Raw genomic sequence first — 26580 nt, forward strand, 5'->3', positions numbered from 1 at the left:
TACATTGTAGACTCTACATTGTAGAGGGTGACGTTGCCTTTAAACAGGGTACAGTCAGGGGTTAAAGTGGGATTCAGCAGGTGGAGGAACCCTAAAATTGGCTGTAATGGCTCAATGTGGGGAAAAGTATAATAACACAATAACTTCTATTGAGAGCTCCAGTATATTTTCTTAGTGTATAGGCTGTGATCAGATGACCTGCTGCTCTTTGTGGATTTACACAAATTAATTCAACAAGGTGTTACCAGGTGTTTCACGAGTTGTCCTGGCTGATTTCCATCCTCTACACTGACAGTATCTTGTTTGTGCAGTCTTTTTTCTAAATGGTATAAAGTTTTATGAAGGTGGAATTCAGTCAGTGGATCATCAGCTAAAATTCATTTGAATCTCTGCTACACTTGATCCAGTGGCGGTCCTGGCCTGTTTGGCGCCCTGGGCGAACACTCCCTTTACCCCTAATCCTAAAGTGTATTTTTATTTTCTTACTCTTCTTATATTTATTGTTGGTTTACTTGCACTGCTGTAACTGGAGCCTCGTCGTCTCGTCTCTCTATATACTGGACTGTATGTAGCGGAGATGACAATAAAGTTTACTTTGACTTCAGCAGCGAGCAGGCGCACCGAGGGCTCTCGCGCTCACTTTTCGTGTATAGAATTTCGAAAAAACATCGGTGCAAATTATAAGTCTGTATCATGATGTCTGGTGTTTTTGTGTTTGTTGGTTTGTTTTTATTTTGTTTTATTTTGCGAGTTGGTTATTAGATGCTGCTCCAGCCGGTCAGAGAATCCCCCGCCGCCCCGCCCTCTCCTCCCTGTGCCGCAAGCAGCAGGCGCACCTCGCAAACAGAGGGCGCCCTTACTCCCAGCAAATGGGCGATAGAAAACCGATCGGTGCCGATGCCATTCCCAATATGTGCTGGCTGACGTCGGGGCAGCATGAGTACGAGCAATTTTTTATTTTTTTGCTGATGCCCGTGATGCCGCCCCGGGCAACCGCCCGTGTCGCCCGTATCAAAAACCGCTACTGACTTGATCTAACCTAACTCTGACCATGAACCCACGGCTACTGTGCACCAGTCACACACTGTTCTTTAAGCTTCAAATTTCCAGTTCATCAAACATCACTTATCAGTCCTTACCTTTAGATCTGACCTCTCTTCTTCCCGTCTTGTCCTGTCTTTCCTAGCTTTCTCCATCTCTGAGTGAAGTTGGCTCTCTTTTTTCTCTCTCCCTGTGAGATGCAGCAGCTGGACCTGTGAGACAAACTTCACACAAACAGTTTGTGTGTTGGCTGATTTTTGTTGAGCTGATAGAAATGCTATATTTGAAATTACCTGCCACTTAAAAAAATCTCACTCTCTTTATGCTCCTCTTCACTAGAGGTACATGCTGAAGTACCACAACCGCAACTTAGGGACACCTGCAGTCATTCTGGTGTTGTGGCAAAACCCCCCAAAACAAAAAACACAGTCCCACTTTTAACCCCTGACTTTGGCACGCGTCCTAACTTTTTATGCGACATCCACCGATGATGATTATTAAACGAACAGGACTGCCTTTCATGTGTTCAAAGAAAATCTATGAAAAATGAGAAACAGGAAGGAGCAGGAGAGGATGGTCATATTAGACTCAGACGTGGGCACACTAGTTTAAACAGAACATTATTTATAACATGGAAACGCAGTACAGGAAAAGTAATTACTGTGGAGACGAAGAAACTGTTGAACATCTTATATTACACTAACAGGAGTGTCAGGTGCTGACAAGTTCAACTCCAAAACCTCCTCCTCGGTACAGTGATGGTTAAATCCTCTGATCTGGATCATATTGAAAGACATTTACTTTTCGGTCCACACAAAAAGTAAATATTTTAGATAATGTTGACAAATGTAAGACAATCTTAAATAAGTGGTTACAAAGAGACATCACAATTTTTGGAAGAATATTATTAACCAAAATGGATAGTTTATCTAGATTTATATATCCAGCTTACTCTTTATCAATATCGAATAAAGTTATTAAAACAATTAATAGCTTGAATTTTAATTTTATTTGGAGGAATAAGTGCCATTATATATCTAAAGATGATTTGGTTAAACCATACATTGAAGGCGGTGGAAACGCAATTGATTTTGATATAATGAATGGTGTTTTGAAACTTAAATGGTTAAAATCCTTCCTAAATAATCCACACTCCATTTGGTTTTTTATACCAAGTAAGGTCCTTAACACACTGGGGGGTATCGACTTTCTCCTAAAGTGTGACTTTGAAATTACTAAGCTACCTGCTAAACTCTCTGAATTCCATAAACAGGTCCTTCTTTATTGGAAAATGTTATTTAAACATAATTTCACTCCACATAATAGCCCAATTTGGAACAATAGATATATACTGATGAACAGAAAGTGTAAGATAATGGGGAATTTCAGTTTTTACTTTATAATTTGTTTAGCGTAAGATTTACAGTTAAATTGTATTTTTTCTTGCCTTATTTAATTTTTACGTACTGTTCCTTTAACACACGGTAACTGTGCACGGGGGGAGGGTTCGCGACAGGCAGTGTGGAGCTACGGGGGCTTTAACTAGCTGTGGAGAAAAACAGTTTCTTACCGTGTTTGCAGTGTACTGGAACATTCAAATGGATCACTGTATTTCAAAACTGTGGAAATAAATGTTTGCCTGTTTGTTTTTCGACTACAAGCGGACTTTGTGGATTATGTTCAACTGCACTAAGACACGCGTACGGTCCGACTACCAGCTAGTGCTTCCGCGGTGATAGAAAATCTATTTTTATCCAAGATTGGTTATCAAAAGGTGTTTGGGCAATTGCCCATTTTGTAGATGAGGAAGGACATGTTCTAGGACATCAAGATTTTTGCCAAAAGTTTAATATCCAATGTTCTAAAAGTAAATTTAATCGGGTTATAAAATCCATTCCATTGTCACTTAAAAACATAGTTGTAAATGATATAATATATTCTGACATCTCCCCCAAGTTAAGGCAATTATATATAGATGGTATTCGATTTTGTGATGTTAAATGCAACAATAAGTTTCTTAGATCTTCATTAAGGAGTCTTTATTCTCCAAATTTACTTAGACGTAATTACATATTAAAAGATTTCCAAAGGGAAGAAATTGAAAAAATAAGAACTGATTATATCACCTTCCCTATCCCTCCTAAAGGGAAAGAAGTCCAATTTAAAATCTTGAATAAAATTTACCCGACAAATAGACTCCTTAGTGATAGATTCAAAATAGAGACGGGTAATTGTGTATTTTGTGAAACAGAAGAGGAGGATTTGGACCATCTATTCTTTTTGTGCAATTTTATACAAATATTTTGGTTGGATTTTCATACCTGGCTTTATTCCAGTGGGATTCAAATTACCCCATTTACCTTAAATATGATAATGTTTGGAGTGTTTTTGAAAGAAAAGAAAGCTAATTATGGTGTTAGTGTGTTATTAATCTTGTGCAAGCAATTTATACATAAATGTCGCTTTTTTAAGATTAAACCAACACTAGCTTACTGGAAAAACGACTTAAACCTGTTGGTTAAATCTTTGACTTTAGTTCAAAAGAAAAAGGCTGTTTTTTTTTGTTTCCTTTATGGAAGATTTTGATTTAGTGAGTTAATAATTTGTTAAATTATGTGACCCCATCTTTATATTTTATTTTCACTATGTATGAAAGTTGCTAATATATAAGAAATGTCTATTCTCTGAATCTGTAATATATGGTGCATTTTGTTTATATGTTTATATTACTAATAAAAAAAAAAAGAAGAAGAAAAAAACAAAAATACTTTTCGGTCCACACTCCGTACCGGTTGGTGGGAGTAATGCACCGTTTCGCTGTTTGCCAACAGACAATAAAAAGCAATGGCAGGCGGAAGAAGAAGAAGAAGAAGAAGCGGACGTTTACGATATACTTTTGGAATATAGGAGTAAGAAGTCACACAAGTAGATTAGCTGGTCTGTTGTGAGCACAGCGGTTAAATGCAGAGTGTGTCTTTCAGAGAAAGCTGAAATGTCTCACGTTAAGGAGTATCTGGACAAAGTGACGCGTATTTATGAGCGCTACACCGAGTATGTGAGGAGAAACCCAGCTGCCACCGCGCAGCTGGAGAGTACCGTGCGCACTCTCTCTTACCTGCTCGCAGGTCAGTCGCAGAAGCAGGTTTATATACAGTGTGATGGGATTACGGTTCTCTGTTTAGAAGTAATGCAAAAGCTCAACTGGACTTATGATTGTTTTTTGGGAGGTGAACTCTCCAGATCTCTTGTTAGTTTCACTTTAGCTCGGCAACACTAGCTACAAGTGCTCGTGCAGTGCAAAATGAATGACGGCATGTTTTCTTTGTTTGTTTTTTGCAGGGAGATTTACAGATTCCCATGAAATATCTGAACTAGGTAAGTAGATGTTAAGGACCAACACAGACTAGTTAGTTCTTTCTTGTATCAACGCCTTATATATTAGTAGGAGTTTGCCATGTGAATGAAGAAATATGAATGAATACATAAATTGTGAAAAGCCAGAAGGCTCAGAGATCTCAGGAGAGGCATCATGTTCTCTTACATCCCAGATTATGTCCTGTTTTACATTGATTGGAGAATGGTGACCCTCTCCCAGCCTGTGCGCCAAAACATTATACGAAACTAAATAAACATCTATTTATTTTTAGCATTATACAACTTTTTGAAATATTTTTTTCCTCAGTTACATAATGGACATAAATGGTTTGCAGATTAATTATATTACAGGATACTTACTTGAGAATAATAATGGACTATAATTTGATGTTAACATTGAGCGGTGAGGAAACTTTACAGGTTATATTATCACTATGCATTCTGTTCAGTTTTCTAAGCATTATGTGTCCACAAATGAACATACTGTATATAGGTGTGTACTATTCAAATATTTTCATCGTCATCTTTTACCTTTGTAGTGTACTCTGCCTCCAATCTCCTGGTGCTATTCAATGACCACATTCTGCGCAAAGGGCTGAGATGTACCTTCCCTGTGGTGAGCTCTGCTTTCATTCAAACAAAAATCAGTTCTCACAGTACAGTAGAAAAGAAAAGCATTTACTCTCTTTGCAGAAGAGTGCAGTGAAATTGAAATGGCTGTCCTTTGTGGTGCAGCAATAAAAACTAGAAATTCTAAAGAGATGCTTAAATAAACTTATGGTCTTAGTCTATTGTTACCATGATCAGTTTTTATAGTTTTAGTGACCCTATAGGATTTACCAGAGCACAATAGGACAAATACACTGTACTGCTAAAGTATTCACTTACCCATCAGGCCATTGAATTCTGTGGTTTAAAGCTCGCTGCCACTGGACACTAGAGCGGTGGCAGTCTGATGAACTGTGCCGAGTGTAAAGTTTGGTGGAGGGGGGATTATGGTGTGCGGGTGTTTTTAAGCACTCAGCGCCTTAGTTTCATTAAAAGGAACTCTTAATGCTTCAGCATACCGAGACATTTTGGACATTTTCATGCTCCCAGCTTTGTGGGAACAGTTTGGGGATGGCCCCTTCCTGTTTTAACATGACTGCGCACCGGTGCACAAAGCAAGGTCCATAAAGACATGGATGAGTGAGTTTGGTGTGGAAGAACTTGACTGGCCTGCACAGAGTCCTGACCTCACCTTTGGGATAAATTAGAGCGGAGACTGTGAGCCAGGCCTTTTCATCTAAATATGTGTCTGAATATCCAGCTGTAGCTGCTTAAGGCTGATTCCAAAGGCTCCATAATGCCCGGCATCAAATGATCATTAAACCAGATTGGTACAAAGTAGTTTTTGGTCTTTATACTTTTGTACTCCCTTCATAAACACTATATGAAGGGTGATTAAATTGTGCTAAAGCTCATCCAAGAAGCTTGGCTTGTGATGAGTAGCAGTGTGCCTGCCTGTTCCTTCTGTACGGCTTTCAGAATGCAGCTTGGTAACCATTGCTAGTGTGAGCCGAGGACGTAGCACTCCACCCTGTTTTCCAAATATGTTAACTTCTGGTTTTTAAAACTAACATTGCGGCAACCAAAACACTAACACTGAGGCTCAAATAGATGGGCTGAGAAACCAATGGCTAACATCAGCATGGCTGCATCCATCTTTTACTGTACGGTTTCCTTCAGTAAAGAAACTATACAAAGACTAAAGAAACTGTGCACAGGATGTTGTTCTGGGAAGAAGTGAGGGTTTCATCCTTTTTCATCTAATAAGTCGTCCATCCTTTGTGTTGTGGTGTTTCTAGTCCATCTCTCAACAGAGGCTCCTGACGTGGCTGTCTGTGCTGGAGTATGTGGAGGTCTTCCTGGAGATGGGGGCCTGTAAGCTGTGGGGTGAAGTTGGACGATGGCTTGTCATTGGACTTATTCAGATTTTTAAGTATGGCTTGGAAACTTGACTTTAATTTGAAATTATAAAAACACTGATACTGACTTTGCACAGGCTACATTTTAAGTTATTTTTTTGGAAAATGGAAAAGTTACTGTACATGTTCAAAAGGAGCTGCAAAAGAGGACAATAGCTTTCCTTCTGTGCCTATTGCTTTAATGCATAGGCACAAAATATAGTCTGTGTTAGACAAATGGTGTTCCATCTTTGTGGTTGTTTCTACATGACAGTGTAGCTGTCAAAGGACTCCACAAAGACTGGTTTTAAATTTGGCATCATGAATTTAAAAGAACTCCAAAGAACCTTAGCATTCATTGCGTGTCCACATACTTTTGGCCTTGTAGTGAGTAGCTGGGAGTGACTCGGTGGAAGACTACGCTTTTCAAAGTGCTCTTTGAAGTTTTCTCTAGATTTATTTGTGATTTTTGTTTCCAGATGTTGAAGGTTATAATTGTTATTTTTTTAAATCCTTAAGTTGTGAATAGTTTTTAAATGCTTTTTATGTGACTTCTGAGGAGCTTGGAAAGAAAAGCGACTGGACTTCTTAAAGTGAAGACATTTCAAGAAGCTTCTCAGATGAGCGGTGAAAAATCGTCAAGAAACTTTAATGAGTCCAGTCGCTTTTCTTTCCGAGCTCCTTAGACCACCGTGACCTGGATGACTGAGAACTTACAGACATTTTATGTGACTCCTTCACAGGGCAGTTTTTCGGATTGTGCTTCTTCTGTGGTACAAATCTGGCATCCAGACTTCACCTCCCATAATCCCCCTTGACAGAGGTGGAGACTTTGCTGGTGAAGGTCAGTTGTCTTTTATAAAATGGCCTGCACCTTCAATGACTGTGAGACGTTTTGTTTTGAATTGAAGAATGTAAAATCAGATGTGAATTCATAATGGCTCCAGAATCCTGTCACATTTGACTGTTAGCATTTCTATTGTGAGCTGCAGGGAGCATTTTAGCCCAGTTGCTGAAACTAACTGAGTAACTTGGGCTAAATAAGTAAATAAAGGCAAGAGCCTGATAAAGTAAACACGTGCTAGCAGCGCTTCTTGTATGCTAAAGCTCAGAGACTCCCTCAAAAGTAATGAATCCTTCCTTAAAGCACACAAACGAATGACATTTCTCACTTCCTGCTCTGTGATTTGTGCGTGAAGGCTAAATTAACGCTTTTCTCTATAGATGAAAGTAACACAGAGCAGCAGGAAGACACCTGCTTTGTGGGCCAGAGGTCAGGACGAGTCATTAGGCCGCTCGGCAGTGGTAAGTTTGGCTTAAACTCTTTAAAACATTTTAACCTCTTAAGATTCAAGCTGCCTGACAATTAAGCCTAAAACCAAATCCTGTGGTACTCAGCTGGTGTGGTATTTGAAAAGATCCAGTTTCTGTCTGAACAAAGGCCGGCTTCTGAGAAATCTCTTAATGCCAACTAGCACCAGGTTGTCCTTAAGCTTCTTTGTTAGCTCATATCACCTCCTCACTTGATTTAAGAGCGGGGTTCTTAAACTGCACTATGCTTTATCCATTCCATGTTGTTCCCCTCTATCTGTCCCAGATGTTGATGTTTATTTCATTTTGAATTTTCCTTCAACATCTTCACCGTGCATATAAACGACTGTGATTCAGCTTCTTCTGTTGTCTGGCCAGTTTTCTGCTATATATCAATGTGATGTATGGGGTGGTGAAGTTGTGTAGGCAGACTTTAAATTCTTATAAATTCAGACAGAACTTGGGTTATTGTATTTAGCCCCACAAGTCTCCTCGAGAATATGTCCTCAAGATCTGATTGAATTGCTGACTTTCAGCTCTAATTTAAGGGGTTTACAAAACTGGCTGATTGCATTACCTGTTCATAGATAGTCAGCTGTTTTAGCAGTAAACACTTATACAATGCTATGTGAAGTATTCCTGAACTTTTTTGTGGTAAACTCTAAAAAGAAAAAAAGAAACAAAAACAGTTTTTTCTTCTTTTGTTTGCTGCTTGTTTTCAAAAATGTTGATTTGAATTTGTAACTGAAACAAAAAAGTGACCAAATGTCTTCATGTTAAAACCTTTAATGAACTTCATTCTGTCCTGTAGATTAAAGCAATAGACATTGTTCATTTATTTTTTTACTTTGCTGTTAGACAGGAAAATCTGCAAATGTTGTAGAGCGAGTGTCAGGAGGCGGAATAAAGATGCACCTCTAACTCTGTGCTTTTTGTGCGTGACCTGTCCCGTGTTGGTGATGTGGCAGCTCCCTCGCTGCAGACCCGGCTCTGGGGAGCACCGAGCCACAAAAAGCAAAGGAGCAGCTTAAAGGAAACACTCAACAGCCAACCAACACCTCTGGGGCTCCAAGAGACAATTGCTGAGTCTGTGTACATCGGACGGCCCCTGGCACACTGTATCCTTACCTTCCTCTCTCTGTGTTGCCATACCTGTTTAAACAAAAGTTCTGTTATTCCTGATATTTCTTAAAACGCGCTCAATCATCCAGGTAAGGAAATCCCAGAAGCTTGATTCTGTTCAGCTGGACTTTGTGCTTTCAGTGGGATCTTTGCTGTTCTTACGTTGAGGCAGGTGAGCAGTTAACGAGGTGGGGATGACGTTTACAGCCAAAGCGTGTACCTCAGGACAAACACACCACTGGTGACACTCGAACAAGAAAGTTCAGTGTGAAGTTTACAGTTGGAGTAAGAGCAGATATTTTAACTGCACTGCATTAATAATATTTTAGAGAAGATTAAAAACAAACATATTTTGTAGCATCCTCTGTGTGGACCAGTGTTATTTATTTAAAATCACAAATGCCATCTTTCCCTCTTAGCCTTTGAACATTTCTGTTTTTTAACAGTGGAAAACGTTTTTATACATCCTTCATGTCCATTCATATTTGTCATGTCAGTAATAAACAGTTCAAAACATTTTTAAAATGACACTTTGCTGTGAAACCTATGGAAGCCCGTTTCCGCCACTAAAAAAAAAAAAAGGATCCATAACTCAAAATTTCGAGTTATTTTCTCGAAATTTCGAGTTATTTTCTCGAAATTTTGAGAAAAGCAACTCGAAATTTCGAGTTAGCGCTGCCAATCAGTAATCTACGTGAATGACGTCATTTCCATGTTACCCGGAAGCTGAAGCCCTCAGCTACAAATGCTACAGCTAAGCTACCGGTATTACATCCAGTCGTGAATGCACAGATTGCTGAGTGTTTTCAGCCTGGCTTCACAAATGATGAAATCCCTGTGTTATTAGCTGAATCCCATGGTGTTACTATCAGCAAACATACTTTAATTTGTTGGGATCCGTTTTTGAGTGCGCGGTCCTGCGCCATATGCTTCCGGGTAACAAGAAAGCGACCTCATTCACGTATATTTTTGATTGGCAGAGCTAACTCGAAATTTTGAGAAAAGTAACTCGAAATTTCGAGTTATATTTCTCGAAATTTCGAGATAATAACTCGAAATTTCGAGAAAATAACTCGAAATTTCGAGTTATGGATACTAGCTTTTTTTTTTTTTTTTTAGTGGCGGAAACGGGCTTCCATAGAAACCACCACAGCTTTGACAGAAATACACTGTGGATCAGAAAGCTGCAATATCACCGTCACCTCTAGATGGCAGACTGCGAGCCAGAGTGTGCGTCTTATAAGCAGTGAGAATCAGTCTGAAGCAGTTAAGTACTTAGTCCTGGAACAGGTCAAGGTTTTCAGACTTTCTGGCCTCATATAAAGTTCCATTTACAGATGGCTGCACTTTGCTCTTGTGGGAAGTTATTATAATTTTCCTTAAATCAGTTCTTCCCAACTGCAGTACTCTGCCTTGGACTCTTTGGAAAACAGTCTTGGAAGCCATGGCTTATCTCTGGAGTCCTTGAACTATCCAGGTAAGCGAGTTCCTCTTTTGCAGTCCTCCAGTTGGCTACTTCATTATCAAATAAGAACTTATTAATTATTATCTTGGAAGGAAAATGTGTGCGGGTGGAGGATGGCGTTGAGACAGGACAATAACCAAACAAACAATCTGCGTAGTACCCAAATACACATACATCCACCTTTTATATTGTGTCACATACAAGCAGAGATGGGCAGTAACGCGTTACTGTAATCAGATTACTTTTTCAAGTAACGAGTAAAGTAAGGGATTACTATTGCAAAAACAGTAATTAGATTACCGTTACTTTCCCGTAGGAACGCTGCGTTACTGCGTTACTAAAACCGTGATTTTATTGCGAGAATGTCTCACGACAGTGACGTAAGCGAGTGCGCCGTTCGTGACAACAGCTGTGTGCAGATCAACAATGGATCATATATCGATTGTGGGAGAGAGTATGAGCGTGCAGCGTTTAAAGTGTGGAAGTACTGACCTTACTTTGAGTTTGATTCCATAAAAAGTGACAAAAACATTAGTGTCCGCTGTGCGTGGGAAGAAAACTTCCGAGCAAGCACCGAGTGCGCAACGACGTGATGGGAAACTCAGAGAAACTCGCGTATCCTTCCACTGACCGCTGCGGCACACCTGCACCAGGGTAAACCTCCGCCTACCCCACTCCTGCTTTACAGGTGAAAATAGAGCAACAGGACCGCTAGTCTTTGACTTTATTTATTTTCTGCTGTGTTTTACTTGCATCTATTTGAAAGACTGAGTGTAAACACAAAAAATATTTTATTTTATGTGCTGGAATGTGCAGAAAATAGGTTTAAATGTTAAACTAATTTATTCAAGTCAGAGAATGTTGCATATAATTAAATGTTTGCTTGATGCATAAAGTTAAAAGATTAAAACTAATAAAACAAGTTTTAAAAAGAGACTTTTCCATTTGATTACATTTTGTATGATGGATTATGTAGAAAAAGTAGAATTGGGCTGAAAGAGCTATCGCTTTATCACCTCTTCAGGTTGTAAATCGTGTTTTTAAAAAGTAACTAAGTAACTAAGTAATTAATTACTTTTGAAAATAAGTAATCAGTAAAGTAATGGGATTACTTTTGGGGGAAGTAATCAGTAATTAGTTACTGATTACTTTTTTCAAGTAACTTGACCAACACTGCATACAAGTCACAGCAGGACTGGTCTTAATTAGAATAAATAATTTCATCCATCAGTTTTAATTTGTAATAAATGAGCATTTTACTTGTTTTATAACAAAATCTACATCACAATGTGAAGAACAAAGTCTGGATGTCACAGTAACTGTTGCAGGAGGGACAATCATCCAGACAAGTAAACAATGAGTTACAAACATGAAGCAGCAGCTCAGGATGTGTGCTGTGAGGCATCGAAGTGTTAGAGGAGATCGTGAAGTCGTTTCAGCTGCTTGTCCTGTTTCTTCCAGCTTCGCTGCGCTCAGCGACATCAAATTTCAAAATCGATGGGAGAGGGCCGAGATGAGGAGGAGAGCCTTTCTGTTGTTCTACTACCTTCTGCGTTCCCCCTTCTATGACAAGTACTCTGAGTAAGTATCTGTGGTTAAGTGGTGTTTTCAGCGGTTTTATATCGTCTTCTGAAAAGTGTTAAAATTAGGATGACATAAATAATTGTACAATCTGTAGATCTGTCCCCTTGTAGCTGGTTGATGGGTGGGGCCTGATGGGTCCTGCCGGCCTGGTTTAGTGGGGCTTTGGGCTGGGTGAGCTGCAGTTGGGTGACCTAGTTCATTACAAGGCCCGGATGTATAGGGGCCTCTCCCTCCCCCTGCACTAAGGATGTATCAGACAAATACAGGTGACAGATGTCCTAAACTGGAGCTGGTGGTACATATTAGACGAGGTTTGCTTCGTGTTTCATCTACAGGAGCAGGAAGCCTGTCAGTACCTTCCTGAAGCCACCCACCTCCCCAAATAAAAGGAGTGGCTGGTGGTGACTTTTGCACAGTATTGTAATTCTTGTTCCTTCACTGGTCTTTTAACGGTGTTACTTTTTACTCCTTCATGTGCAGGGAAAAGATTCTGTTCCTGCTCAGACTTTTGGCTGATCATGTTCCAGGAGTCGGGCTTGTGGCACGTAAGTAGAACCGTGTGCTCATTCTTCATGCACGATGTTGCCTTACGTTGCTGTAACGGTCGAGAATTTAGACGTCTTAAATAGGGCTGGGTATCGTCACTGATTTCTAGAATCGATTCTATTCTGATTCACAAGGTCCTGAATCGATTTGATTCAATTCGATTTGAATTTTGCCTCAGACAGTCAGAAATATTATAATTCAGATCAGTACATTTACATATTTTTGTATCTATAAAAAGGAAGCTGACACTTTCCAGACTTTATCAAAGGTGTGAGCATCACAGCAGAGGCCTTTGTGTCAAAGTAGCTGAAGATAAAACACAGAAAGACATGAAGGTGATTTTCCTGCCTGGATTTTATAAAAATATTCTGCAGTAGATCAAAAACGAAAGAAAACCATTAATCAACATATGAACATTACCTCTGAAGTTACAGCAGTTTTATTAGAAACACGGCTAAGCGTTCTGCATTGTATAATTTTAAAAAGTTTAAATTTGTTCAGAAGCCTGTTGAACAGCAGAAATTAGGTTATTAATTAAGTAAATTAAGTAAAAGGAAAAAAAACATCGGCCGACAGCCTGTAAACTGCGGTAGACTTGTGCGTAACAAGCAAGCGAATAATGCAGAAAACAGATTTTTAGACGGGAAACTGTTCTGAGAGAGAGAGAGAGAGAGAGAGAGAGAGAGAGAGAGAGCTGTGCAGGAAGTGTGATTTTTATCGTGGTGGAAGCAAAACAGCAAAAGTCAGAGTGAGTCCATGATGATGTTTACGTGAAGCGAAGTTTGGATCTTCTTTTGCTGCTGGTTCAAACACAAAGCGCGGACCCGCCGAAACATCAGAATCAGTGCGCCGCCGGCTTTCAGCCCCGACCGTGTCCGTGCCATCAGGTGAGAAAGGCGACATCTCACTGATTCTGATCCGTCGGCGGGTCGAGCTGTGTGTTTACGTCTTTGAGCAGAATCCGTGTTCCTGCTCTCATTTACTGTTTTAGCTGTTTGGTGGTTGTTGAAATTTTGTGACGTTTCACCTGAGATTCTAGAATTTTGGGCAAAATACATTTATATTAAAAAATCGATTCAGGATTTTCATGAATCGATATCACGTTATCCAAGCCAGAATCTATTTTAATCGATGAATCGATTATTAAAACCCACCCCTAGTCTTAAAGCTGTTTGTAGAACAACTGAAATTGTGACTTTAAAAAATAGCAGCTTTTGAAAATTGAATGCATTTCAGAGTTCTACTTCGTAATGCGTATTGTAAACATTTGTGCGTGTGAGAGAGAAATGAGACTGTCACCTGAAATTGCCTAAAATAATCAGGTGAAATGATTTCTTTAATTTGAAACAGACGAAATGAGTTTAGATGAGTTTAGAGGGTTCGTACGGGTGCTTGAAATCCTTGAAAATGCTTAGATTTTATTAACTTGGTGTCTTTGGCAACAGCTTAGGGGGAAATAATAGCAATATGACAGACTGATCCATATGGGCAGTTCCTCGGCTTTCATTCAAAGTCTGTTTATCGTGAGCACCGACACATTAAACAACTTAAACATTATGAATGGCTTCAAGCTCACACTGAGGCCTGTGGGGCTCTATCAGCCACGGAGACGACAGACACATGTATATGTGTTTTTTGTATATGAATGTTTCATACTTTAAGGCTGCCTGTTTATTTAAGGGAGATGAACAATACATTATTATTTGACATGATTCTATGACAGGTGATGGACTGAATAAATAGATTTTAGGTCGATGTTTGTGCGTTCTTAAAGTCTTATATGTTGAATTGAACTGAGTGTGTCATCTGTTCAAAGCCTCCCCGTCAGGGCTGTTCTCCATGCCTGTCTTACTGTACATGGTGTTATTAGCACAAACACTTTAAAGCTGATCATTCAGGACTGTAACAATAATCCAGACAGCAATGTAGTCAAACATCTCACAGTTAGTTTTGAATGAATGAACTTCACATTTGCACATATTAATTTTTAAGTGAAATGTGTGTTTTAAGTTTATATGAAGTGTGCTGGAAAAGCTTGAAAATGGACCTTGAAAGTGCTTAAACAGTGCTTGAATTTGACCCTGAAAAAGGTGTATGAACCTTGAGTTAACATGTGGGAGAATCCACTTCATTTGAAAGTCACGTGAATGTGCATCGACACTAAAAATCCAGTAACATCCACTGAAACTGCATTATCATATCTATCTTATTCTCTCGGCTTCTCCATTTAGAGGTTGCCACAGATGATCCATCTGACTTTATCTCTAATACCATCTTCTCTCAAAAACCACTGTAATCACATTATCATATATATGTTTTCTTCTTTCAGCTGCTTTCTTTAGAGGTTGTCCTCAGTTTTGTTTCTAATACTGTAAAGTTTTATGAGATGTTACTTTTCACAGGTAGGCCAATCACAGGTGATGCCTGCGATACATTATTACAGTGTTATACATATGATATGATAATTCACTTTTATTTGTTATTATTTTTTCTAAAACGTACCGTCACGTTACTTATCACAGGCAGAGTTTATTATTAAGAAAGAGTCCAGAGGAGCGCAGTCCCTCGCGCTCCCAGGCCTGTTTTTAAATGTATTTTTTAAATTATATTGCTGCAACTCGTCCTGTCAAACCTGCAGCTCAACGTCTTCTCTTCACAGTTGAGACTGAGACTTTCTTACTACGACCTCTGTTAAGCTGCGATGAAGCTGTTGTGCTGTGAGCCGCCGATCACACAGAAACGTGTCCTCTGATCCAGTCGTGTCTTTGGGTCTGCACTTCCTGTCAGTTTGTTTCTGAGTGCAGGAGGAGGAAACTGGACTCACTGACACCTTGACTTTCTTTGCAGTTTCTCTGTCGGACAGACCTACAGACCTAAGAGTTATGATGGTCTGTCTCTCTTCCATTGTTAATTGCCCTTTTCTCTCCATTTTTGTAGCAACACACTCCTTCCTGCATATATACATGTACACATATATGGATACACGGAGAGAGATCTTTTTCTTTTCTTGTTTTTTTGGCACTGTTGTTCCACCATATGATACATGATTTCATGAACTATTAGTGCTGGGTTTGATTGTGTTGTCTCTGTGTTCAGGTCCTCTGATGGGTTATCTCCCCACCTGGCAGAAGATCTACTTCTACAACTGGGGCTAAAACCTGCACTCGGATCTTTGATGTTTGCTAATCAGCTGGAGAAACTGCACAAAGGACCCATCAGTTGCCAGGATGGAACAGAGACACAGACTCTTGCAATAATTCCTCAGAAATCAGATAAAATGATTGGAAATGACTGGCCTGCAGTGAGGGACAAAAATGAAATCATTACAGTTATAATTAAAATCCCAGCGCTCAGCAAGTTTTTTGGTGCACAAAATATGTCCTAAATCTTTGCAGTGTAGACACACTGAGCCTGATTTATAGCAGAATCTCTTTGTGAACTCCGCCCATCATTGCACTGCTTTATCTGTCAATAACAGATGATGTATTTCAGCAGCTCGCTGCAGAGAGGAAGGTGGAGCCATGTAAATACAGCTAGCCTACACGTTATACAGGTTAAAGCAAACCATGTCTTCATAATACATGAACTCAACACAATTGCTCTCATTTGCTGACAGTCTGCATGCACAAATATAATTTGTTATTATTGTTCTTGCTTTTTGGTAATTTATAGATTTCCAAATGCTCAAAATTACAGTTGAATAACCGACTGACAGGTTAGTCTGAGGTTAGCTGCATTTGTTCCTGTTTCTTGTGGTCTTATTCTTTTTTTTCTAATCAACATTAAAATCCCAAATCTGAATTATTCCAGCTTTTTTTTTACCTTTTAGATTTAAAAACAAACACTGAAGCAACACTTTGAAATAAAACCACAGATGATAAATTCAGCAGGTTTTTCTTTTTGTGGAAAGCAAAAAAAAAGTCAACCCTGTTGTAATTAGGTGAAATGTGGATGATTAATTACATGGATAGATATCAGTTAGACAGTGATGAAATTTGATTATTTATAACATTTGAATCAAACTGTGTGATTAATAGTAACAGTCAGCTAACAAACACTTACGTACGCTAAGGATGAGCTGAAGCAACAGTAGTTTAAAAACAATTATAAGGCTTAGAGCTTGTAATACAACAGCATAAACCTTGCATTGAACAAGATGTCTGTTCTGGTCATTCTTCAGATTTTCCACAAACAGAATGGATTCATATCCACAGTACAGTAATCATGTTCCCACCAAACAATAACCTCCAGGGCTGGAAGATGGGAGCTAAATCACTTGTACCAGAACCAGTTCACTTTAATTCAGGTTTATTTATATAGCACCAACTCACCTGAGAGTGTTTGATACTGAAGCACCTACAATGTTAGACAGTTCAATCACACAGCTCCCTATGAGAAAGTGTTTGAGGAAGGAAGTACTCAGTTTTAACTGGAAGACACCAACAGCAGAACCAGGCTGTCCAGTCCAAACTGCATGTTTACAGCCTGCAGCACAGTTTGAGTTGCCGGACTGAAATAGGCTGACTTCAATTTCTTTGCATTAAAATCTGTGGGGCGTCCCCACTTTTTTTTCCACTTTTGGATCATTTTCATTTCAAGTCTGCTTTTATATAAAAATGTGTGAATGTTGAACAGAGTAAAATCTAGTACGGCAGCAACCACAGGTTTAGCTTTGGGTGTTTGTGAGAAAGTTGACGTCAGTGAAAACAAAGCAGGTTTTTGATCTTTATTAACTGTTTCTTTTTGTAACCTACAAATAAATAGTTTTGAATGTTTCATCCTATCGCCCCACGTTTTTACCATGGGAAGGGCGCACACACGGGGTGATCAAAATTACACTTTGATGCATGAGAGAGGAAAAAAATAATAATAACTACTTTTGAATTTTATCCAATTTCCAAAACTTGTTGAACGTAAAGTCTGCCCTGAACACACGAGACAAGATGGGATACGAACAAGCGTGGTGAATCTTCATGGTTCAAGTTCACTGTATTTAACTGCATTGTACATGGCAGTGAAATTTAGAGAGAATTCCTCGCCTCGAGTTAAATACTCGAGGATCATTTTTCTATTTAAAACTGAATATGTGAACTTAAAAGATACAAGCTTTCCAAAAATCAAAGCAGACTCCAGGTTCAACAAGCAAAAACAAGTGGAACACAGCTGAAGGTGGCAGAGTGGAGATGCATAGTCAATACAGTATTATAGTTTTGAGCTGGGACAGCATATTCTGTCTGCAGTGCTTATTGGAGTTGGATTTAACCCTCCCTAATTCCCAGTATTGCACGCTGGAAGTTTGTTATAGGGAATGATGGATTTACTGCTGCACAATCTGTTTCAAACACAGCATGTAACCATAGCAACTTGCACATCAAAAATGTGATGCTTCCATGTTTCACGCAGACAGAAACGCATAATTCCAAACTCAAAGAGTTGAAAATCAGTCAGTGCTTTATGAAGAAAACAAACTGTGGACAAGTGCCACTGTAAGTGAGCAGCACTGTTTGCGATTGTTGTTCAAATGACACTAAAATATATACTGCCTCTTTTTTAAATCTCACAATAAAACAAAAACTAGCATGACATATTTGATTATATGAATGGAAATAAACAACTTCTGCAAAGGAATAAAATAAAGCAGAATGAACTCTGGCATCATTTTGAAAATCTAAGACCAAAGTATTCCAAACAGTAAATTACAACAAAACTCTGGTTTAGAAAAGAATACAACCTGTGACGTTCGGCTTTGCTCATGAAAACTTAAAGAGTCTGCTAATGAGAATGAGAGAAGAAAACACTGTCTCAAACTGTCAATAATGGAGGACGGACGTGACGGACATTTCTTTTCCCATGCAATACTTTCTGCTGTCCATGTCTCGTCCCATCTTCTCCATCCAAATGCACGTGTCAGTCAAGAGGCTGTCTGGCTCCACACAGGTCCACCGGTCGATGCTGCTCAGTAGGAGCCGTAGCGGTCCTGAGGAGGGAATAAACACAAAAACAAGGAGAAGTATGAGCAAACTTAAGGATTCAAGTGAAATAAAGCAGCTGTCTCGTGGACCAGTCTCACCTGGATCGTGTTCATGACACCATTGGCGAGGACAGCCATCTTTCCCGCAACGGTCTTGACTCCCTGTTTGAACTGAGCGATGTCCGAGCCAGAGGGAAGCACGCTGTCAAAGCCTGAGGCTCTTCCTGAGAGGAGCAGAGAAGTCTAATCAGACGGGACTTTTTCACACATCCAAATCAGTCAGGCTGGTTTCACACGGCAGTGATTCTGCTGAAAACACCGTAGGCCACTTCACCTCTACATGCAGCAATCCGTGGCTCAAGTTAGAAATCCCACTCTTGTTATTCACTAACTTTTTGGAGGTCATCATATATCATTTTTTCCACTCAGCCTGAGGCAGCATCACAGTAACTTGAAAATGAGGTGAGCCAAGACTTTTGAATTCACACCACAGGTGCATCCACCGAAAATCAGTGACCTTGACGTCAGAGGTCAAGCTTTCTGAAGAACGAATTTGTACCAAATGTGCATCTACGAGGAGGCTGAGGGGATAGAATGAAGGTTTAACATCTTCAGCGAGAATCAGCTGTCTATTTGGGACTAAAGCAGAATAGCACAGCTTTCATCCACACCGACATTGTCTGCATTTGTACTCGTGCGCTCATGTGCGAAGCCTCTTCTTTAAGCATAAAGGATAATATCTCATACCAAGGTATCAGCCTTGATCTAATCAACATTACTGCCAAACACACGTATCGCATTTGCCAATGAGGTAGTTGTACCTTCCCCAAAGGTGTAGGATACAGACCCTTTCTGCAGATTTAACGCAATAATCCAGTGTCAGTGGGGTTTGAGACTGTCGAGTCCATATGCGATATTTTGATTTGATTTCTCCCATATAGTGGCTCCCTGTTAAATCCAGATTAAAATCTGAATCCCATAAATAATAAATAAATAAATAATTACATTTATTTCATAGTACCATATCACCCTATTAGAGCACTTCGCTCTCGCTCTGCAGGCCTACTTGTTGTTCCTAGAGTATTTAAAAGTAGAATGGGAGGGAGAGCCTTCAGTTTTCAGGCCCCTCTTCTGTGGAACCAGCTTCCAGTTTGGATTCAGGAGACAGACACTATCTCTACTTTTAAGATTAGGCTTCAAACTTTCCTTTTTGCTAAAGCATATAGTTAGGGCTGGACCAGGTGACCCTGAATCCTCCCTTAGTTATGCTGCAGTAGGTGCAGGCTGCTGAGGGATTCCCATGAACCACTAAGTGTTTCTTTGCTTTCTATGTGAGTACACACCACTCTGCATTGAATCATATTAGTTATTTCCCCTATTTTCACGTAGGGTAATATATAGTTTTGTAAACACAAGTTAGAAGAGGAAGCTCAAAAGTGCAGATGAGCGCTGAGGAGTAAATGAACTTTGACATTATAAGAACTGCTGGTTAACGTTTACCTTTGTGGTCACTGCCATCTCCGAACAGGTCAGCTGAACTGATGGAAGTGCTTCCAGACATGCTCTCCAGCCTCGTCTTTGCATCATACTGAGAGAAAGATGAAACAAAGGTCAACCATGAGGTAAGAACAGAACATAGTAAACAGATGACAGGTGACATGTTAATTACAAGCCTACAGAGGCCCTAGATTTGAACTGTTTTATAGTGAAATGAAGACGAGAAGGTTCTCACCTCAGCACTACTCTCCCGACCAAAGAACATGTCTGAGGAGATGGCCTTTGCATTGGCAAACTTCTGCCTGGCCTCACTTGACTCGGAAACTGAAGCTGAGACGTCGGCTTTTCTTCTGCTGGGGAGTCTGAGTTTAAGCATTGAGAACGTGCGTCAGAGCTGAGAGCTTTAGACAGAAGCTAAAGGACATGTATGTATTTGGCAAGTGAATATGTGTGTACCGCTCTCCAGTTGGTTGGATACTAGAGATGGTGACCTCCTCCTTGGGGTCATCTTTCTCCAGTGCCCAGGAGGTGGTGAAAGAGGCAGTTCCTCCTTCAGTATCCCACCGGGATCCAAAACTGTCTCCCACTGTAAATGGGTTGTCTTTGTATCTAAGATGCAAAACACAGTGGGTTATTAAGGGAGTGCACTCAGTTCTCTCTATGTTCTGTGGTAGATAATGAATCCATGATACATAAGTGGGTTCTGTGCGTACTTTGGAGGTCCAGAGGTGAAACCAGGCTCATCAAACATTTCCAGCTTGGAGCGAGAAGAGGACTTTGCTCCCACGGGCGTTTCCTGCTCGATGACCTGCATCTCTGACATCACTGAATGTGACACGGCACTGCAACAGGAAATAAATGCTCACATTTACAGACCTAACAAACAATTGGCATTCCTCTATTCTGCGTTAGCTTCCTGTGTTATGAGCAAAAACTATTATCAAGGTTCAAATTCAATTCAAGCACTTTTTAAGCACTTTCAAGGTCCATTTTCAAGCTTTTCCAGCACATTACCAAACAAAAGGCTGCCTTATATGCATATACTGTATAATCTTAAACACACATTTCACTTAAAAATTAAGATGTGCAAATATGAACTAATCAACTTGTTAGAGATATTCATCTCCTGCTGAAAAAAAAAGCCCCAAAGAACAAGAAAACTGCACCAAACATCACAAAAGAATCCACATTAAGGCCAAATTAAGTCTCAGGGCACATAGTTGTTTCAAATAACGTTCAGATTTTTCACATAACAAGCAGCGAGGATTTTGTCCCTCATCATTTCCTCTGGAAGCACTTTATAAGATGGTCTTTCACATGAACATTTTCAAGTGGTAATCCTTCGCTCTTATCTCCTGCTATAAGCTACACTATATTGCATTTTTCTTGCATCCTATATGTCGAGAATCTTCAGCTAAATTCTGAAACTGAAATGAAAAATGTGTTTACCTCCTGTTGCCGAAACCCATGCCCAGTCTCTCTGCCTGCTCTTTTTTCTTGCCTTGCAGATTCTGGAGCTTCTTTTCCTCCATCTTTCTGTCAATTTCCAGCTCTTTGTAGGCCAAACGCATCGAGGCAACACTGCAGCCGTCAGAACAGAATTTTAAACATTAGATTTTTTTTTTTTTTATTGGGAAAAACGTACAAAAGATCCATCTTAAACATTCATTCATTTGACTTAATTTTTATTACATGCTTTTCTTATTTTGCCTTTTACTGTGGTGGATGTTCATAAAACAAGGTCAAAGTTTTAAATAACGAGTATGCAGCGTGCTGTGAACACTGATTCTGTTTGTTCTTCCATTTACTGCTGGCTGTGTGTGACTCAAGCAAAGCTACTTTATTAACGTAAAACATAGAGGTGTGTGGCTGGAAAGAATAAAACGGCTTAGCATTAAAAAAAAATAGATGAATGAAAATAAGAGAGTATTTTTTCTCTTATTCTTACATGGATTCCTCGGCTTGTTTCTGAGCCTCCACGGCCTGCTCCTCTCTCAGCTTCTCAGCCACTTGTGCCTGCTTCTCCACCTCTGAGAAACTCTTATTGCTCACCTTCTGGGCACCGAGACCTTTCTTTGCACCGAGCTGCATCAGTAGGAAAACGTGGTTAAAGTGCGTCCTCAGCTTTAAGCTGATAACTCACAGAAGAGGGAATGTGAAGGAAAATTCATGATACTAACTTTTTATCATGTTAGAAAATAAATAATCCTGAGCTTTTTTCAGCAGCTTCATGTGGTAGAGAAACAATGAAATATTTGTGGTTTGACTCACCCCTTTTTTAGCTGCCATGGGCTTCTTTTTCCCAATGATAGAAGGTTTCAGATCTGTAACACATGGGACAATGTCTTTTTGAAACACATTTACAACATCATTTTATCTCTCGAGATATTTTCACTCATGACTTCCGAACAATGTTGGAATAATCAGGGCAGGACACTGTCCGAGTTCCCCTGGAAATATTCCTTTGTTTAGTTTTAGAACGGCGTTTCCCACACAAACATTACTCAGGAGGAACATCCAGTTCTATTTTGAGTTCATTTGTAATTTTATCCTTCTGCGTCTTAGACATTAACAACAATAATTTACTCAGTGGACAATCCCCTCAGCTGTTTCAAAGTCCAGCTAGCTCTGATCCTTCCCACTGGAGACAGTCGCTCTCGTACTCCTCTACAGGTCGGATGCAAACTGCCACTGACTAGAACTCACAGCAGGTCACAGAGAACTGGTGCCAGTACTCTGAGCTCACCGATGCTTCAAACTGAATGGAGACTACAATCACCAGCTGCAGTCCAACATGGTGCAGCTGGAGCTGTGAGCTTCTCTCACCCCAACCGGTGGCAGCAGATGGCCCCGCCCCTCCCTGAGTCTGGTTCTGCTGGAGGTTTCTTCCTGTTAAAAGGGAGTTTTTCCTTCCCACTGTCGCCAAAGTGCTTGCTCATAGGGGGTCATATGATTGTTGGGTTTTTTTCTTTGCATGTATTATTGTAGGGTCTACCTTACAATACAAAGCGCCTTGAGGCGACTGTTGTTGTGATTCATAGCTGTATAAATAAAACAAATTGAAACTGACTTCTCACATTTAGCTCCATCAGACAATCTGCAGAGTTCAGGGCTCAGTATGCACGAAAACAGCTTCATCTGGCCGCCCAAAGCAAAGGTTAAAAAAGCTCATTAGCTCTGGAAAACCAACCTACATTTGGTGAAAGATGCTTCTGCAGTGAAACAGCATTCACAAGGTTTTTAATTGCTAAATCACAAATTTAAGAAATCAGTGCAGCAAAAGCGTTCTGCTCAGTTAAAGGCACCGCACCACAGCACTTAGACCTCAGGTTCACAAAACCAGCTTTTTTGCATTCCAGCAAGAACATCGTGTTCAGTAATGCCAATGTTAGTCAGCCACTTTGCCCTCAGCAGAGTTACACATCCTGGTAACAATTTCAGAGTGACAGGGAGCAAACTATCATTACAGACATTTAGGAAACTCTTTACTTTTCAGTCACATTACGGTGGTGACACAGACAATCTCAACAGCTTGGCAAAGTACGTAGTCGTTTTGCACAGTGTAGTAACTTTGAATTAAGTTTCACTCAATCACAATAAAGAGCTTTATGCTTGTCAAAGAGTATCTGTTGAACAGCTGTACAAATAAGACCAGTGAGCTGATACTGTTTACATGACAGAGTAGGAGAAACAGAGGTGACTGAGGAGATGTCAATAAAAGCAACAAAAACCATGCGTCTGAGCTAGAAAGCAGCTGGTGCAAACTACAACCCACACGTATCACCTTGAGGTGTCCATCCTTCACGTGATGACAAACGCATGGAGTCCTCTAAAGAGCAGGACAAACCAGTCAGCACAGTCATAATGCTCATGTTCCAGATTACATTACACTGCCCGTGGTGGATATGCACACTCGATAGAAGCATACAGAAGTGATAAGTCAAATCAGGAGAAAAATTAATTCATTAAAATTCAGGAACTCTTAATATGCAGTTCAACAAAAACAAGATTCCCATAAGAGCCACATACTGTTTCTGACATACGCTACTTAATATAAATACTAGTTTGTACTCGCAAATAATTCAATTATGAGATCATGATTCTTGGTAACAAGAATATTAATTAATATATTAGATAAAATGTTTCATGTTCTCAATGATTTTAAAGACTTCACAACATCATTTTACTAGAACAGGAGGCTCAGCTTTCACGTGGAACCTGCTCCATGTTTGGAGGCCCACAGCCTCTCTGCTTAGAAAACTTGCTTTCTGATAAAGCTCATAGTAAGTGTTGCCCCTGGTGACCCTCAACCTTCCCCACATTATGCAGCTGTAGGCTCAGGCGGTTTTGTACCTTACATAAGGCACATTAATGATGGTTTTGTTGTCCAAAGAAATAAAACTGAGTTGAACTGAAGTGGAGAATGACCCACTATGTAAATGTGGATGTACTTCTATTGCACGATTCTACTTTGAGGAACACTGATTCATCCATTCAGATCTACTGATACTGTGCTTTATTAAAGGTGAACTACCACACACACTCATACTCTGACAGATGCATCAGGAGGTATTTAAAGTTGAATATCTCGCCCAGGGACACTTGTGCATGTCGACTAGAAGAACCTGGGATTCCTCCCACTGTAGCTCCCAACCAGCCTCACAGTACGACAGAAATATTCTAATCATTATGAATGAATGTGAATAATACGACTCGAAAGTGGGACAGTCTTCACAGGAACACACAGACGAAAGGATGTATGGATACAAAAGTATAAACACAGTCGAAGCAGAGTAAGGGAAGTATCTATACACAGAAACATAAATGGCAACACAAAGAAAAACTACAGATAACAGCTGTGCAGTTACAGAAGGACAGAGGCTCTGTGAAGCTAATGCACTCACCAATGGCAGCTTTGGGTGATGTGCTCAAACCATCAATGCTGGGTCCTTCCTCTGGCTCTAAAAAGATAAAAGCAAAACAAGGTTGAAGCAACAAAAGAATTTTTCAGACATACTTACTGCATTTTTCTTAGTATTTATTTGCTGCATTCAAAACAGGATCAATGTGAAAATAAACAGTCATGTGAAAAAGGACGTTTACCCACTTTCCATTTTAAGGCTTTAATATCAGGACATCAATAAAAATATACTGTGTATAATGTGGTGTTGTTCATGTGAGGTTGTGTTGACTTCATTTTATAACTTTTATTATTTTAATTAACAAAAACTAAGCCAAAATGCAGAAGCACTGTGATTCCCACTGGTTTCAAAGGCATCAGCAGTTCCAGGTAAGATGGACTAATCACTATTGGCACGTTCCAACCAAACTAAACCAGGACGTGTCTTTAATGAAGTAATAGCTCTTTGAAATAAACAAAGTAAAGACCTGTAACACTCGTTCATCCATCACCTTTTCACACATTAGATTTAGTCACAGCTATTAGAGCTGCAAAGTCTGCGTGTCTGCACGGTAGCAAGCACACCAAACACAAGAACCTGGCAATGCACGCTGACAACTAAGATTCATTTACTTACGGGTGTCCATCCGGGCCTTTAGCAGCTGTGTTCGTCAGCTGCCTGGGTGAGAGTGGCTCCGTTCTGCTCTGGCTCAGAGGATGGTGCAACGTTCCAGTCATTAATAGGCTGAAAAATAAATGTCATTAAATTTAAAGAATGGATGCAACTTAAGCCTGTAACTTTAAATCTACACGTCTTTCACTCAGGAGATTTAAACTATACACAAATCATTTGTGGTTCACTGTTTAATCAGAAACACTTAAAATCTGACCAACAACAACAACATATATTTTATAAGCTGACTGTAATGATGAACTGTAATAATCCCACGTGGCAGTTATAAACCAGTCTTGAGAAGACTAGTCTTATTAACTAGTCTTGAAACTAGTGAAACTCAACACTTTAGTTACTCAAATGCTTTTGTTTGAACTTTAACAATGAGTTTGACACACACACACACACACACACGAGCTTTTTCTCCAAATGAGGCACAAAAGCTTATAATAATTTTAATCATTATAATAATAATTTCAATAACTAAATTTCAAAAACAATTCTGTCACAGATACAAAGCTTGGTGACTCTTAAGTTTCGTACGTTTGACATACGCTGAACACGACACGTGAAACAAACGCAAACGGAGAATAAGTCTCTAAACTAGCGGGGCTTGTGGAAACACAGACCCAAACAGTGGAATTTATAGTAAGTATTATTTCAGCAGGAGACGGGGTGCATACAGACACAGCAAGTTTCTCTTCTGTAACAAATAACTAAACACTAACTAAACGTCTAGACTAACTAGAAAAGTCTCGGAAAGCAGCTGCAGATGGAAGTTCTTTCTCTGATCTGCAGTTTTCCACCTGATGCACGTTCAGACTTTAAATAAGCACCAGAGCAGAAAAAGAACTGCCTCAGAACTGCAGGCCAGTGGAGCTGCAGCACTCTGCTGCAGAAGCAGATAACAAGCAACACCACAACAGTGACATGGCCAGTGAGCCAGAGAGTAGTGAAACACTGAAAGATGGAAAGGGCCAAGGTTAGCTGGTTAGAAATGACTTAACTACAACTAAGAGAGGAATGGAGGCCACTGTTCTGTGCACTGTAAAAGAAATGCTAAAATGAGTTGCTAATTAAACCTGGAATGTCTGCGTGAGGAACACTATAATACTGTAGACGTGATTAAACAACATGCTGTGACATTTA

The 26580-nt window shown here is 39.8% G+C and overlaps 3 protein-coding genes across 4 annotated transcripts; 2 read left to right on the forward strand and 1 right to left on the reverse strand.

Annotated features, from left to right (window-relative positions):
* Positions 1 to 2231: 2231 nt before the first annotated feature.
* Positions 2232 to 3654, forward strand: LOC120724521. The gene is made up of 2 exons (XM_040016749.1): positions 2232 to 2406; positions 2784 to 3654. Exons 1-2 carry the CDS (start codon positions 2333 to 2335, stop codon positions 3625 to 3627), a joined length of 918 nt encoding a protein of 305 aa, XP_039872683.1. The 5' UTR covers positions 2232 to 2332; the 3' UTR covers positions 3628 to 3654.
* A 235-nt stretch (positions 3655 to 3889) lies between these two features.
* Positions 3890 to 16191, forward strand: LOC120724520 (peroxisomal membrane protein PEX16-like). Of its 2 annotated transcripts, none has more exons than XR_005693950.1 (11): positions 3890 to 4166; positions 4381 to 4416; positions 4956 to 5032; positions 6264 to 6397; positions 7106 to 7206; positions 7587 to 7667; positions 8642 to 8791; positions 10200 to 10272; positions 11722 to 11841; positions 12325 to 12469; positions 13557 to 14356. XR_005693950.1 is itself a non-coding variant. In XM_040016748.1 (11 exons), the coding sequence occupies exons 1-11, from the start codon at positions 4034 to 4036 to the stop codon at positions 15543 to 15545; spliced, it is 1029 nt and encodes a 342-aa protein (XP_039872682.1). In that variant the 5' UTR covers positions 3891 to 4033; the 3' UTR covers positions 15546 to 16191. The 2 variants fall into 2 exon arrangements, 1 of the variants encoding a protein (XP_039872682.1); XM_040016748.1 differs by lacking the exon at positions 13557 to 14356 and adding an exon at positions 15487 to 16191 and having other exon boundaries at positions 3891 to 4166; positions 12325 to 12389.
* A 912-nt stretch (positions 16192 to 17103) lies between these two features.
* Positions 17104 to 24864, reverse strand: LOC120724522 (ADP-ribosylation factor GTPase-activating protein 2-like). Its single transcript, XM_040016750.1, has 11 exons — positions 24763 to 24864; positions 23634 to 23687; positions 22130 to 22182; positions 21807 to 21943; positions 21308 to 21439; positions 20572 to 20700; positions 20315 to 20467; positions 20094 to 20220; positions 19862 to 19949; positions 18461 to 18585; positions 17104 to 18367 (listed from the first exon to the last, which is right to left on the reverse strand). The coding sequence occupies exons 2-11, from the start codon at positions 23677 to 23679 to the stop codon at positions 18347 to 18349; spliced, it is 1011 nt and encodes a 336-aa protein (XP_039872684.1). The 5' UTR covers positions 23680 to 23687; positions 24763 to 24864; the 3' UTR covers positions 17104 to 18346.
* Positions 24865 to 26580: the final 1716 nt, after the last annotated feature.

The sequence above is a fragment of the Simochromis diagramma genome, unplaced genomic scaffold, assembly GCF_900408965.1.
Source record: "Simochromis diagramma unplaced genomic scaffold, fSimDia1.1 OVJJ01000692.1, whole genome shotgun sequence".
Taxonomy (NCBI): Eukaryota; Metazoa; Chordata; class Actinopteri; order Cichliformes; family Cichlidae; genus Simochromis; species Simochromis diagramma.